Source organism: Leuciscus leuciscus (assembly GCF_965113295.1).
Source record: "Leuciscus leuciscus genome assembly, chromosome: 15".
NCBI lineage: Eukaryota > Metazoa > Chordata > Actinopteri > Cypriniformes > Leuciscidae > Leuciscus > Leuciscus leuciscus.
In genome coordinates this window covers 30,866,169-30,879,742 of record NC_138739.1, presented here as the reverse complement: position 1 = coordinate 30,879,742, position 13,574 = coordinate 30,866,169, and the positions used below count along the sequence as shown (strand labels likewise).

Sequence of the window (13,574 nt, the reverse complement as noted above, 5' to 3'; positions counted from 1 at the left end):
AGCAGGAAGTTGATTTTACATTCTCCGGCACGCATCTTCTGAGCATTAAGTGATGTGAGCGACAAAAAAAGTGGAAGAAATGATTCATTTTGCCTATGGTTTCTCTTAAAGTACTATAGAGAAGTAAAGAAAAGAGGAATTTACACACACATGTAATTCTCGCTGTACTTTAGATGCATTGTATTAGATTTGGTCTAAAACATTTCTTGAATCCTGATCTTGAATAATCAATCTCTTTGATAATCGGTCCCTAAGATATTTGAAGTTCGTTACTGTTTTACTCTGGTATCTGTTCGTACAGTCAGTAGGTTGTCATTTTGAGTTTTCATCTTTGCAAGTCTCTTTGTCTCTGTGCTACTTCCTCAAACAGGCGGGAAACCAAAAAAAAGAGGAGAGAAAAAAAAAGAACAGGCAAGGAAGTGGTATCTTGCAGCACTGCCTACATGCAGAGGGCTTGGAAAGTGAGAAATAGTCAAGAAGTAACACTGCTTAAGTTTTGTAAGCCATGTGAGAGAAGAAAATGTTCGAGTTGGATGTCACCATTGAGTCATTCATGTTTACTGAGGATAAAATATCAATATCACAATGTTTAATGAAACTTTTTTTTGAGTACATCAGGCATGTTTTGTTCGAAAGTGTCACTTTTCACAAATTAATCAGATTAGTTTGGTATTTTAAGCATCCAGTCAGTGCATAAATGATGTTCGTCATACAAAGAGATCTTAAAATACAATAAATGCACTGCATTTATGCTATCATACTTAAGTTATAGGGTCCAAACGGCTAAAGGAACCACAGCTTTAGCCATGACTGTATTCACAATATGGCTTCCAGTACCGTATCTTTTTTTATAAAATAGTTACAGTGTGATAAAACCATTAAAGACACAATGTGACATCAAAATGTTATTTAAGGAAACAATGGTGGAATATATAATACTTGGTATTACAAAACGAGGAGGCAAAGTCTCCTCCAAACTGGGTTTGGAGTTTATTAAGTTACCTTTTCGAACCCTAAGTCAGATTCTCAGTATACCGCAGTTATCATAAAGGTCGCAGGCATATTAAAAAAGACCAGAGTGTTCGTTAAATTCCCGCCTCGCTCACAGATCATTAGTTTATAACTAATCTAATCTAATTTCAACCCATTCGGGTTGATTTGCAGACTATTTGTGGACCTGATCATGACTTATGTGAATATTTGCTTTTATTTCGTCCCCTTCACGTTTATGCGGATCTCACTGATCCCAAAATTTGTTATTTAATCACTACTTTATCCCATATTTTGTAATGTTCCTTGGTGTAAAAATGTCTTTCAAAAATGCCCCAAAAATGTACAAGGCTAGAGAAAATGCCCTTTTTTTGGTACAGTAGTATGTTCACTAAGGTTATTAGTTGGCCTTAGTGTACATCCCAATATACGTTCACATGACAAAGTTGTACTAAAAATGGAAACAGTTTTCCTTTGTGTTTTTGAAAATTCCGCATACAGACGAAAACGATCCTCATTCACACGGATCCGTAAAAACGCTGTATTATTCATGTCAGGCCAGTAGTTGTCACTTTGTAAAGAAACACGACGCACCTATAGACTGAACACGTAATAGGCTACACATGAGCATAACGTCATTATTTTTACATATTGTCGTTTTTCGAGTTTACATGGAGATGATAATGGTATCATTTTCAAAAACTAGAACTTTGAAACCCATTTTCAGGCCCTTAAAACACTGTTGTCGTGTAAACGGCTAAAACGCATATAAAGTTTTCCATTTTTTGTTGAAAACGGTGTGGTGTAAACTGGGGTAACTGTTCTCTGTAAAATATCGAACCGTACCGTTCTCCACCCATGGTTCGGCACGCACTTGCACCGCGGTTCATCTCAAATCTGATGACGCATCTATAATATGGTTCGTTGAAAATAAAGTTTCTGTCAATGGATCCACATGCTGGCTTCCCAATAATACATTACAACAGCGATAATCAAAAAAAGTGAACAAAACTGTCACTCTTTGTAAACTTTGTTCAATGCAAGTGCCGTTTGCTCGAACATGACCAGTCATTTGCGTCATCATCATTCGGGTGTTGATAGCGCGCGAGCTGAACATGTTGTGTTTAAACTGAACTCATTTAAGCCTTTCCAGTTTAAACATTCAAGAGCAAGACTTGAAAGAGAACTTGCACGTGCAAACCCGCGTCTCAGATAGCATGCAAATATTGAGTCCTCTTTCAAGTCTTGTGCTTGAATGGACAAATTCACACAAAAATGATGTCAATATTGTCCATCTTGATGACTATTCTAGCAGTCTGTTATGCCATAAGTGAACTTATACGGCCGAGAAAGACAACACACATGTAACCGTATCAGTATTTTGGGTCAGTGCATTATGTCTTAAAGTGACAGCAACCTAATATTCCTGCTGTCTGTTTTTAATGTTAATCAAACAACACAATACAAGGAAATCACTCACTGCTCTTGATTAAATAGCTTTTGTAACTTTAATAAGGACTAATCTTTAATTTATTAAATATGCAATGTTATTTTACATTTGATTACTTTATTCAATTGCTGTACCTGAAAAACTAATGTTAGACCTACCTGAAAAACCTGAAAAGCACTTTTTTATTTGTATCTTTGCTCTATTGTATTTATTTGTGCTGTTGCTTGTAGTTAGATTATTTGTTCTTATTATTTGACAGTAGTCCTTTTTTCCTGAACATAGCACATACCGAACAGTACTGAAACCGTGAACCTAAAACCGCGATACAAACCGAACGTTGAGCAGTTTGAACTGTTACACCCCTAGTGTAAACGGCCCCACAGTTGATGACCAATCAGAAGCCTGGATTTTTTTTTTTTTACATCTTTTTTTTTTTTTTTTTTCATTTAAAAATAATACCAAATACATATTGCTGTATCTTATATGTTGGTGTGTAATTGTACTTGTAATATATGTTATATTATATAATTATATATATATATATTTATATATTTATATATATTATTATTATTATTATTATTATTATTATTATTTTCTAAAAATATTTTATACATAAACTAGTAAAGAGAAACCCCACACACATTCCAACTTGCAAAAATTGTCAATTTATTCAGCAACTTTTAGGCTTCATGACCTTCAAATGTCTGATGAAGGTCATGGAATCGAAACTTTGTTGAAATGTTGCTGATTTCTCTTTCCTAGCTTATGTTGGGCTTTAGTTATTGTCTTCGTCCTACATAAATACATAGACATTTAATATTTACAAATACATTTAATTTAGTGTCTTTACTTATAGAACTTTTTTTTTTTATCTCTTATGTAACAATTACTGCTTCATTGATGACATTTACTTGAATTGTTCTTACATTCAAGTGAATGTGATTTTAATTCAAAATCCACATCTTTTGAAGATGTTGCTCACTACGGGTGCAGGTCGTCAAAAGAAAAAGCAAAAATGAGATAATTCTCTCATTTCCCATTTGAAGGACATGACACGGTACAAGGCGAGAGATGTGGCGTAGATGAAAATGCAGCTTCCTGTTAAGAAAGGGCCTTAACACAAAGCTGAAGTGGAGAGTGTCTCTGGCACTGCTCTGCTGTCTCAAGACCCAAAAAAAGGATTTTTTTGAAGGTGAACACTCACCGGCAACAGGAACGACTGATTAGACGCATAAGAACACGTAAGATTACATGAAAACAGAGCAAGAGAGACCAGAAAGCCATTACACATTCTAATGGTTAACCCAGATCTTTGTCTTTTTCAAATAGGACATATGGTGTCTTAGAAGAGGCGTTTGAACCCTTGGATATGGCGAAATATTTTGCACTAGGACCCTTGGTTTTGGTCCTATGCTTGGCCCTATGTAAGTACAAAATTATATAGTTTTTTTTATATATAGACATATATTATAATTTTTTTTTACTGGTGAAATTTGTGTTTATATGGTGCGTGTGTACTATATATATATGTATATATAACTGATATATATTTTTATAATTATTTTAAAATAATTTTTACAGCTGTATTTTATATTTGGCATTTTGTGACTAATTTTGTGAATTAATAGTGTGGATTCATTCATAGTTTGGTCCAGTTTCTGTGTTGTGTAATATATTACATCTCTCTGGATAGTAAATATAGTTTACTGAATCTTACTCACCGTCACTTGTCATCAGTTTAAGTACTAAATTTAAAACGAATTGGTGAATGAGTGTGTCCTCGAATCTTGACGGATGTCAATGATGATTTAAATCTTAATGTGTACATGCAGGACAAACAGTTTTACTTTCTGAGCCCTCTATTGATTTAAAGTATTTTTATCTGTAATTATTAGCAGTGTTCTTTTTTTTTACTGAGAAACGCTGTCGTCGTTGACCAAGAAGAAGGGGAATTCTCTTTAGACTGCCAAAGAGAGAAGTTGTTACTTTGTAAAACGTCAGAGTGAAGGCGAAATATTGCAAAAGAGCGCTTTGCAAAATGTTTAACGTGATATTTCAAAGGGGTCTGTGGCGGGACACTTGTGAGGTGTGTTGGGTTCTAGTTTGTGTTACCTGGTAAAGGAGCTGTCAAACATCAGGTTGCTTTGGGTGTGTCCCCTCGAGCTTGCTTGAGGTTCTGCTAGATTTGAACGATGCAGAGGCCGAGCTGTCAGTCAATCAGCCCTGCTTCGATATGCCACGTTTTGATGGGTGTTGTTGACAATCTATTTGTTATTATATAGAGTTCTGTTCTGCTGTCTTAAAAGTAAAGGTTCTTGGCTTGTTCTTGTGAAGAACCATTTTTGACGTTCTTGAGTGGAGTTCTTTGGAATTCTTTGTGGGAACATTGCATCAGGCTGTAAAACCCTTTTTGGTTCCAACGGAAACTTGTGTTTTTGGGTAACACTATTTTACAGTGACCTTGTTACACGTGTTACATGTAGTTACCATTGTAATAACTATAAAGTAAGCATAATTACATACAACTAACCCCTAAACCAAACCCAAATCATAACCTTATAGTAAGTACATGTAGTTAATTAATATTACTGAGTACTTAAATGTATAATTACACTGTAACAATGACACCTTAAAATAAAGTGTAACCTATTTTTGCACATTTAGTAAAATAATGTAAAAATACAATATATGTACATTTTGTAATAGTAAATAAGAGATTTTTAATAACATTTTCATTAATGTAAATTAATAAGTACATTCATATGAAGTTTCTATCAATATAATATAATACGGTTTTCTTAGTAAATTACAATTTATTTAAAATATTAATAAAAAAATTATTAACTAATATATAATAATAAATAATTAATTATATATTTGTGTATAATATTTTCATTAAAATGTAATTCACTAAGGAAGTTCATATTTGTAAGCGGTTCCTATATATATATATATATATATATATATATAATTTTAAAAATCTAGATTATAAGGATAGGAATGTTCCACAGTAAATTACATTTTATTGAAAATATTATTATATAATATTTTTTCATCTGACTCTCTTTTGGGTGTCACGTTGCGTGATGCTCTTGAACATGATGGCTTGCTGCACAGGCCTCTGACCACTTCCTTGTTCCATTTTGAGCCGGTTTCTATGCCTCGTAAATTTGCCGGCTAAAATGGTGCTCGCGAGACTTACTTAAGTCTTACCGTGCTGCATCTAAAATGTCTTTTGACTAAATATAAGTGTTGTGGGTTTTGAGACCGGATAAGAATCCTTGTGACTGCACTGTACATGCAAATCGCATAGAAAAGGAAGCCAGAGATCGAAAGATGGGCCTATGTGTGAGATTGAGGCCTAAGAGTCAGTGCTCAAGGGAATATTCATGACATTAGTATTTTGGATGTCTTTATTTGTCTGTACTTTTATTTAAAGGGTTAGCTCATCTAAAAAAATGAAAATTCTCTCATTATTTACTCATCCTCATGTCGTTCCAAACATGTATGACTTTCTTTCTTCTGTGGAAAGCAAAAGAAGATATTTAGTGGAATGTTCATGCTGCACTTTTCCATAGTGTGACCAAAGGCTGTTAAAGGGATAGTTCACCCAAAAAATGTTTAATTCTGCAATCATTTACCAACTCTTATGTTGTTCCAAACCTGTATGAATTTCTTTCTTCTGCTGAACACAAAGGAAAATATTTTAAAGAATGTTGGTAACCAAACAGTTGATGGACAGAATTTTTGTCTGAACTATCCCTTTAAGCATCAAAATGACTAAATGCATCATAAAAGTAGTTCATACTGCTATATTCATACATTAGTTTTGTGTGAGGAACAGACCAAAATTTAAGTCTTAAAAGATTTAAATCCACATACAAATCTCTCAAGACTTGAATTATACTATGTGTGTCCCATTGACTATGTTAAATGGACTTTTACTGTATGATACTTTGTTTGTAATTCGCATCATACTGTAAACATCCAACATATCATATTTGCGGTCTGCAAACAAACAAAATAACAATACAGATTTAGAATGACATGCATGTGAGTAAATGATGACAGAATTATCTTTCTTTGTGTGCGAAATATGTGTTTAATCAATAGTAATATGAATGATGCAAAACTGATTTATGGAATTTTATGGATTTTTCTTTTTTAAAGCATGGATGTTACTGTATACGGTCCAATTTTTTGTGAGACACGCTAAAAACATTGTAGCATCTAATTGAACCTGTCTAATTAATATGACCAAATCAACCTGTCTCCTTTTGTTACACCAAAAAAAAGTCATTCAAAGGTGCAAATCAAATGAACCACGGAGGTAACAATTAAATAATTGTTCCAGCATCTCCTCCTCAGCGTCTCGCTTTAGAATAACTCGTATAGCTTCTTAACATGTCCAATTTCTACAGCTTTCATGCCTGTTTTCACACTGTAAAAAAAAAAAAAAAAAAAAAAACAGTTGCTGCCTTAAGTACAATCAACTTGAATGTTCAAGTAATTTCAACTTAAATTACATTAAACTGACTTGTCAGACATTAAGTGCACCGTATCGTCAAAACCCGATTTTCTTACATTTGTTAGATTTTCTTGTCATTGAATTAGTGTTGACTTCATATCTTTTCGTATCCTATGAATGAGGCTGTTAAAGGCTTCCGTTTAAAGCCATATAAACGCATGCTTAAACTCTGCGGTAAATTTGTCACAATGCATTGACCAAATGTGCCATCTGCATTATTTTTGGTTGTGGCGATGGCTTGGATTCATTTGTCAGAAGAGGAAAAAAAAGGGAGAGTTTTTTTTTTTTTATAACAAACCAACAATTATTCAGAAAACAAGAGTTTTTTCTTGAATGCAATTGTAAATATATTATCATAGGTGAAAATATGCATGTTTTCTTAACCATGTTTCTTTAGCTCACTCAAATTTTGAAGTATTATAAGATGGGAGATACATGTCGCAACTTTGGTGTTAAAGTTCAAATAGCTGGTTTTAACTAGCATACACTTAAGTCTGACATGTCTGGAGAAAACTAGTAAGGACTTTCATGGTATGTCCTGTAGCTTTATGGCCTTTAGTTTTTACCAATTCTACCAAAATATCAACACACAAAAATAATAAACTTAAGTAAAATTAATAAAAATACACTTGCTGCCTTATAAATTTTTTTTTTTAATTTAAAAGAATATTTTTTAACTAGTGGTGCCTGCAGTGTTAAATACACACTTGAAATTGCATTATTTATTGTAACAAGCCTAAAACGATGAAACGTGTCTTTCTTTTACAATGTTGGTGAAAGAATTTGAAAGTTTTAAAAGGAATTATTTGAACATTTATAGTCTAAGCGTGTGGATTATTAGGCCTTTAATAATTCTTTTAAAAACCGATGTTTATCACCATTATTACTGAATCTACTTGATATACATTGTTTTAAAAGTGCATGTTTGTGGATGTAGTGCAGTTTGGAGGTTTCCGTAACTCTTTAAAAACAGGTTAAATATCATCTTGCAGGAGATTTAGGTTCATGCCGACTTCCCTACGATCACCGTTATCTGTTTGACAAGGCAGTCAAAATAAAAATATTACGTTTTTAAAAGGAATGCTCTGAAAACGAGATAGATAAAGCAGCGCACTTAAAGTCATTATTCTCATGTTGTCATGTTCCGTAATGGGTGGACCTGCTAAAACAGCCACGCTTAAAATGCACGCACCTCGAGTTGTGAACCAAGTCGAGCAAAACCACATCCGGCAAAGAACATAAGTGAAAATGACTGACGCTTCAGGGAGTATAAACGCCAGTTAAAAGTTAAGGAAAGATTTTAGGAAGTTTTTCAGAATGCTAAAAGTGATGTTATCTTAGGGTTGCAAATCACCAAATCAATAGTATATCTTGGCCTTGCATTAGATGAATGCACTGATGAATGGCAATACCTATTTAGTAGACTTGTAATGATGTAGTCAAAGCTCTTGTGTAAAAGATAGAGAGTTGCACAGAAATAATTTGCATATCTATAGCTATCATATTATCTAAAGCGCGAGTACATTCGAGCCCTCCCCCTTCCGCATACGTTCTGTATGCGAGTGTGACACGGCCGTACATTGGCGAACAGAATAAAAAAGAAAGCAGAGTGCCTGAGCCTTGAGAAGGGGGGAAGGGTTTTGTCAAGCTTACAGGAAGCTGTGGTTGAGAAACTGAAATAGTTTGTGTGCGCTCTGCGTATCCATGGCAACCAGGTCGCGCCACATACAGACCACTGCTAGTAACTCCCTTCCCTTTTTCTGACCGGAGCCAATGGTTTTACACGGTGCCAGTCTTTCACTCGGTTTCAAAGAATTAAACTGCTTGAATATAATGTGTGAGTGTTTCGGTGTGCGATAGTTGACTTGTTTCTGAATTCCCTTTTTTTTTCTATGTTTGGTTACTCTTTATTTTGATGGTCCCCTTTAGACATTCTGTTGACTGTAAGTAGCGTTGTAGACTGTAAGGTGTTCATGTTAGTTGAATAAGTTGACATGTTGCAAACTTTCTTTCAGTCAGTAAAATTGGGAGCATCACAATAAAGTGTAACCATTCGTTTTGCTAAATGATTTGTGCTAAGATGTCAAATACTGCTTGGCTTGGTAAATAATAGAAAATATTGTCATTGCTAGTTTTTAAGGACATATATCATCCAGAAATTATTTTCTAACAGAAGTTTTAGCGTATGTTTCAAATGTAGTGTTGTTGTAGTGAAAACAGATTGGCTTTGGTACTTCTAAGATATTGGCTTCATCAACAGAGGTCTATTTTGAAAGTGTACGGCTTGCTAGAGAAAATTGTCTTTTGTATTGTAGTGTTTGTATGTCCTGTAGTTGACTATCTAAAATAAACTTGCTTTTTCCTTTAGCCACAAGCCCCTCACTCTCAGACACGACTGATAATGGTAATGATTGTCCTCTTTTGAAATTATGTGACATCCCATATCTTTCATAGTTGACCTTGATGGCCGTGCACCAAATCAAACTTTATAGTATTGAGGTGCAAATTCTTGTCCCATTTAAAATGGCTAATGCTAAAGCTAATTCCATAGTTAATGAATTTGAGAACCTATTATCAAGCAAGATATTCATCAATAGAGATTTAATTTGAAAGTGTACGGCTTGCTAGAAGCTTCTTTAATATTTCGTGTAAGTTTGTAGTTCTTTCCTGTAGTGGATTATCTAAAATGAACTTGCTTTTCCCTTTAGCCACAAGCCCCTCACACCCACTCACTGAAGAAACAATCTCAGTAAAAGGTAATGTTCATTCTCTTTTGACAGACTCTCTTGCAGTCAGTGACGAGTAAGGGTGTACAACATGATAAAAAGGAAAATTACAAAATTAAAATCTACTTTAACACAGTCGGCAAATTTGTCTTGAAATTTAGACAATTTCTACAGAAAAAAAAGTAATAACTTTAGAAATGTAAAGTGGTGTAACCATCAACTACACCACTTAAAAATGTGTTTTATATATTTTAATAATAAAAAAATTTATAATTCCATAGTTAATGAATTTGAGAAAACCTATTATCAAGCAAGATATTCATCAATAAAGATTTAATTTGAAAGTGTACGGCTTGCTAGAAGCTTCTTTAATATTTTGTGTAAGTTTGTAGTTCTTTCCTGTAGTGGATTATCTAAAATGAACTTGCTTTTCCCTTTAGCCACAAACCCCTCACCCACACGCACTGAAGAAACAATCTCAGTAGAAAAAGGTAATGTTCATTCTCTTTTGACAGACTCTCTTGCAGTCAATGACGAGTAAGGATGTACAACATGATAAAAAGGAAAATTACTCAATTAAAATCTACTTTAACACAGTCGGCAAATTTGTCTTGAAATTAAGACAATTTCTACAGAAAAAAAGTAGTAACTTTAGAAATGTAAAGTGGTGTAACCATCAACTACACCACTTAAAAATGTGTTTTATATATTTTAATAATAAAAAATGATACATTCATAGGCCTATGTAAATATTACATTTTTAACAAATATCAAACTATTTTTCTACTTTTACTTTCCATATCTTGTTGTTGACATTGAAGGTTGTGTAGCCAATCAAACATTTTGTTTTGGTGCAGATTCATCTGTAATTTAATATAGCTAAATCTATTACTAATACAATATTTAAAGTGTAACTTGAGCGATGTTTACTCATTCTCTGCCTGGTCCGAAAAACTCACGTTTATTTGTCAGGAAAAGTCGACCGGATAACGCAAAACGCTTCAGGGCTTTCGTGAAAACTACAGATTATACTTTCGCTTTTTTTTCACATTTTTGTATCCCCACCCAAGGACAGTTGGATCGACAGAGGGTTATTACCATAGACTGTAAAAAAATGGTTATTACCAGAACAGTTATTTACGGTACAGATAGATCCACTTTTGCGACACCTCCCCACATTTGTACGTTGATGGGCGTTACCTGCGAGAGACTCCCCGCCGTCTCCATATGCTCTACTTCTATTGGATAGTCGCGTCGCGTTCAACGGAATTCATTTGCATAAAGATGGGCATCGGCCAGCTTTTTAACGCGCAGCATTTTTCCAAATGAAGGCAAGCACCGCCTTTCCGGAATGCTTTGCTGGTGCGTCAAAGAGTAGTTTTATCACTGAAAATGATCTGCTTGCAGCATTATGGTAAATATTGTAACACTGTGGCAGCAGTTTTCTTACCTGTATGTGGCAGTGTTTTGCTTTGGGGGGTTGGTCAGAACGGCAGATTCATTCAGTTTTTCCTATCCGTTTGGCCTAAAATGATCCAGTTTAAAATGTTGACTACAAACACAGAGGTTTTTCAGATTTTCAGCTGTGTTCTCTGAGTATTTGCGAGTCTTTGCAGCCTTTAGCCACTGCCTAGAACGCTTTAGATCCTTCACTGGAAACCGGAAGTAACTCCCGCTAAACGTTTAGCCTTTGAGTTCATGACCCTGGGAACAATACAAGTCGACACCATTATGACTTAAAGTTTACTAGGAGGTATTTCCTACTAAAGCAAGGTGGTATTTGACTCAGGTAAGCGTATCCATAGCAGACAGGTCTTGGATGCCAACAGTGCAAAAGGGAACGGGAAGACAACAGCCTTTTTGATTTCATTTTTTTCCCCACCTTTCTACTGAATAGGCAGCCAAGCCCTTAGTAAATATACACTATCATTTAAAAGTTTGGGACCAAATTATGGCATACTTGCTAAATAAAAATACCAGTTTTTTTAGTTCACTGGTTCAATTAATAAAAATGCAATAAAATAAAAAGTAATGTAGCCTACTTATTTCTGTAATTTAGCTTGTTGTGGTTAATATTGAATTTGGTTTATTAATCTTGTGTAAAATCTGAACATTTCATGCATAAGGACTGTTTTTGGATTTAGTTTAAGCATATGATTATGTCAAATAGGTTCTGCTGACTCCACCACCAATCAAACGCAAACCACTCCTCAACCCACACTTGCAGGTAACCATGACAACACCCATCATCACAGCAGACACACACTTCAGCATTACATCTCTCTATCAATCAGTTTCACTCATGACCTCTGACCTCCATCCTTCTATCATTCTGCATTGCAATCTCACCACCACTTGCATCACAATTCTGGTTTACAGTAACTGCAGTCATGGATTAGTGTAATGGGCAATGTTATATTTTTTATAACATTGCTAATCTAAATAAATTGGATTTTTGAAATTGAATTATACGTATATAGTACAGTAACAGATGTTTCGTGTTTGGTGAGGTAATGTGGGTAAGTAGCTGCACATCATGCAGTAGTTTCAGTGCAATCACCCTTTGATTCCTTGAAATAAATAAAGTAATTAAAAGTTCAGTTGCATAATGCGATTCTGATTCAGTTAATTAATAAAGTTTCATCTCGCACTTTCCACAGGTTCAACAAAAGTTATGTGTCACTTTTTACCCATGCTATTTCTGTTATGCTAGTGATGCTTCCTGTCGATTATATCTGTGTGTGTTTCTTTTAAATGAGCTGTACTTTTGGGTCAGAAAATTACGGAGCCCCTAAAGGGACCTTTGCAAAAATAACAATATACAGACTTTCACGAGAAACGTTTCTCGTGAGCACGTGAAAGTCTGTATATTGTTATTTTTGCAAAGGTCCCTTTAGGGGCTCCGTAGAAAATAGATATATGAGAACTTGATATGCTGAGATAGGCCTATATTTTCATAGTGTCAATCCATTATTCATTACAGAAATCAGGAGCCTTTAAACGAGCATAATAGGGTCACATTAATTAGTATCTGAAATTATTTTCATCACAGAAAAGTTGTATTATAGAAATGTATCATTTCAAATTATACCCATTTCTAGAAATTCTTAAGCATAATTTCTCTTATATCTATACATTCCTCTGTAATAGTGGTTTTCAAATGATAAATCCAGCAGATAAAAAACATAGCTAAATGCAAATAGTAAAATGCAACTAGCCACATAATCGTGCATAGTTTTAAAAAGCAGGAGAAAACACTTCTCTTTGGCACAAAAGCTGTTCACTCTGTTGATTCTCAGAAGTGATTAAATGACTAAAAGTCCAGCAGAGCATAATATAATTCTGATGATGTTAATTAATAATGGTTTATCTTGCAGTTTCAACAGACCCAGTAACGGGAAGTAACGGTAAGTGTCACTTTATGCCGATACTGATGCCTGATTTGAACTTATGGGTCAGAAATGTATATGATATTCTTGCATATTCTTTCATGGTGTCAATCCATCATTACAGTCACTCTCACCAATTCATCAGACCCACCTGCATCCACCCCAGAAGGTAACGCTGACATGCACCTCATCCTGCATTATTATTATTCTCTCATGCACAATCTCTCACACTCCATCTTCCCATCATGCCTTGCTGCAAGCACACCATCACTGAGAAGGAGGGTTTTTTTTTATTATTATTTCTTTATTATCTGAGACCCAAGCAAACCCATTTAGGCTACGCAGGCTTCACATTTAAAATCCTGCAATCAATGCAGTAATATCAAAGGTATAGCGGAGGATCTTTCCAAATTTTAGATAAGACCCGCCCTCTCCACTTTTTGAAAAGTTTGATTGATTCACCAGAATGATTGACAATTAGGAGGACCAAT

General features: G+C 34.6%; 1 protein-coding gene across 1 annotated transcript in view; it reads left to right on the top strand.

Annotated features, from left to right (window-relative positions):
• Positions 1-3,523: 3,523 nt before the first annotated feature.
• Positions 3,524-13,574, top strand: part of ptprc (protein tyrosine phosphatase receptor type C) — a 37,112-nt gene continuing 27,061 nt past the window's right edge. The window contains exons 1-8 of the mRNA XM_082139799.1: positions 3,524-3,681; positions 3,770-3,864; positions 9,337-9,372; positions 9,677-9,724; positions 10,135-10,185; positions 11,865-11,921; positions 13,072-13,101; positions 13,208-13,252. Coding sequence (XP_081995925.1) covers positions 3,810-3,864; positions 9,337-9,372; positions 9,677-9,724; positions 10,135-10,185; positions 11,865-11,921; positions 13,072-13,101; positions 13,208-13,252 — 322 coding nt within the window. The 5' untranslated portion in view covers positions 3,524-3,681; positions 3,770-3,809. The remainder of the gene's footprint in view (positions 3,682-3,769; positions 3,865-9,336; positions 9,373-9,676; positions 9,725-10,134; positions 10,186-11,864; positions 11,922-13,071; positions 13,102-13,207; positions 13,253-13,574) is intronic.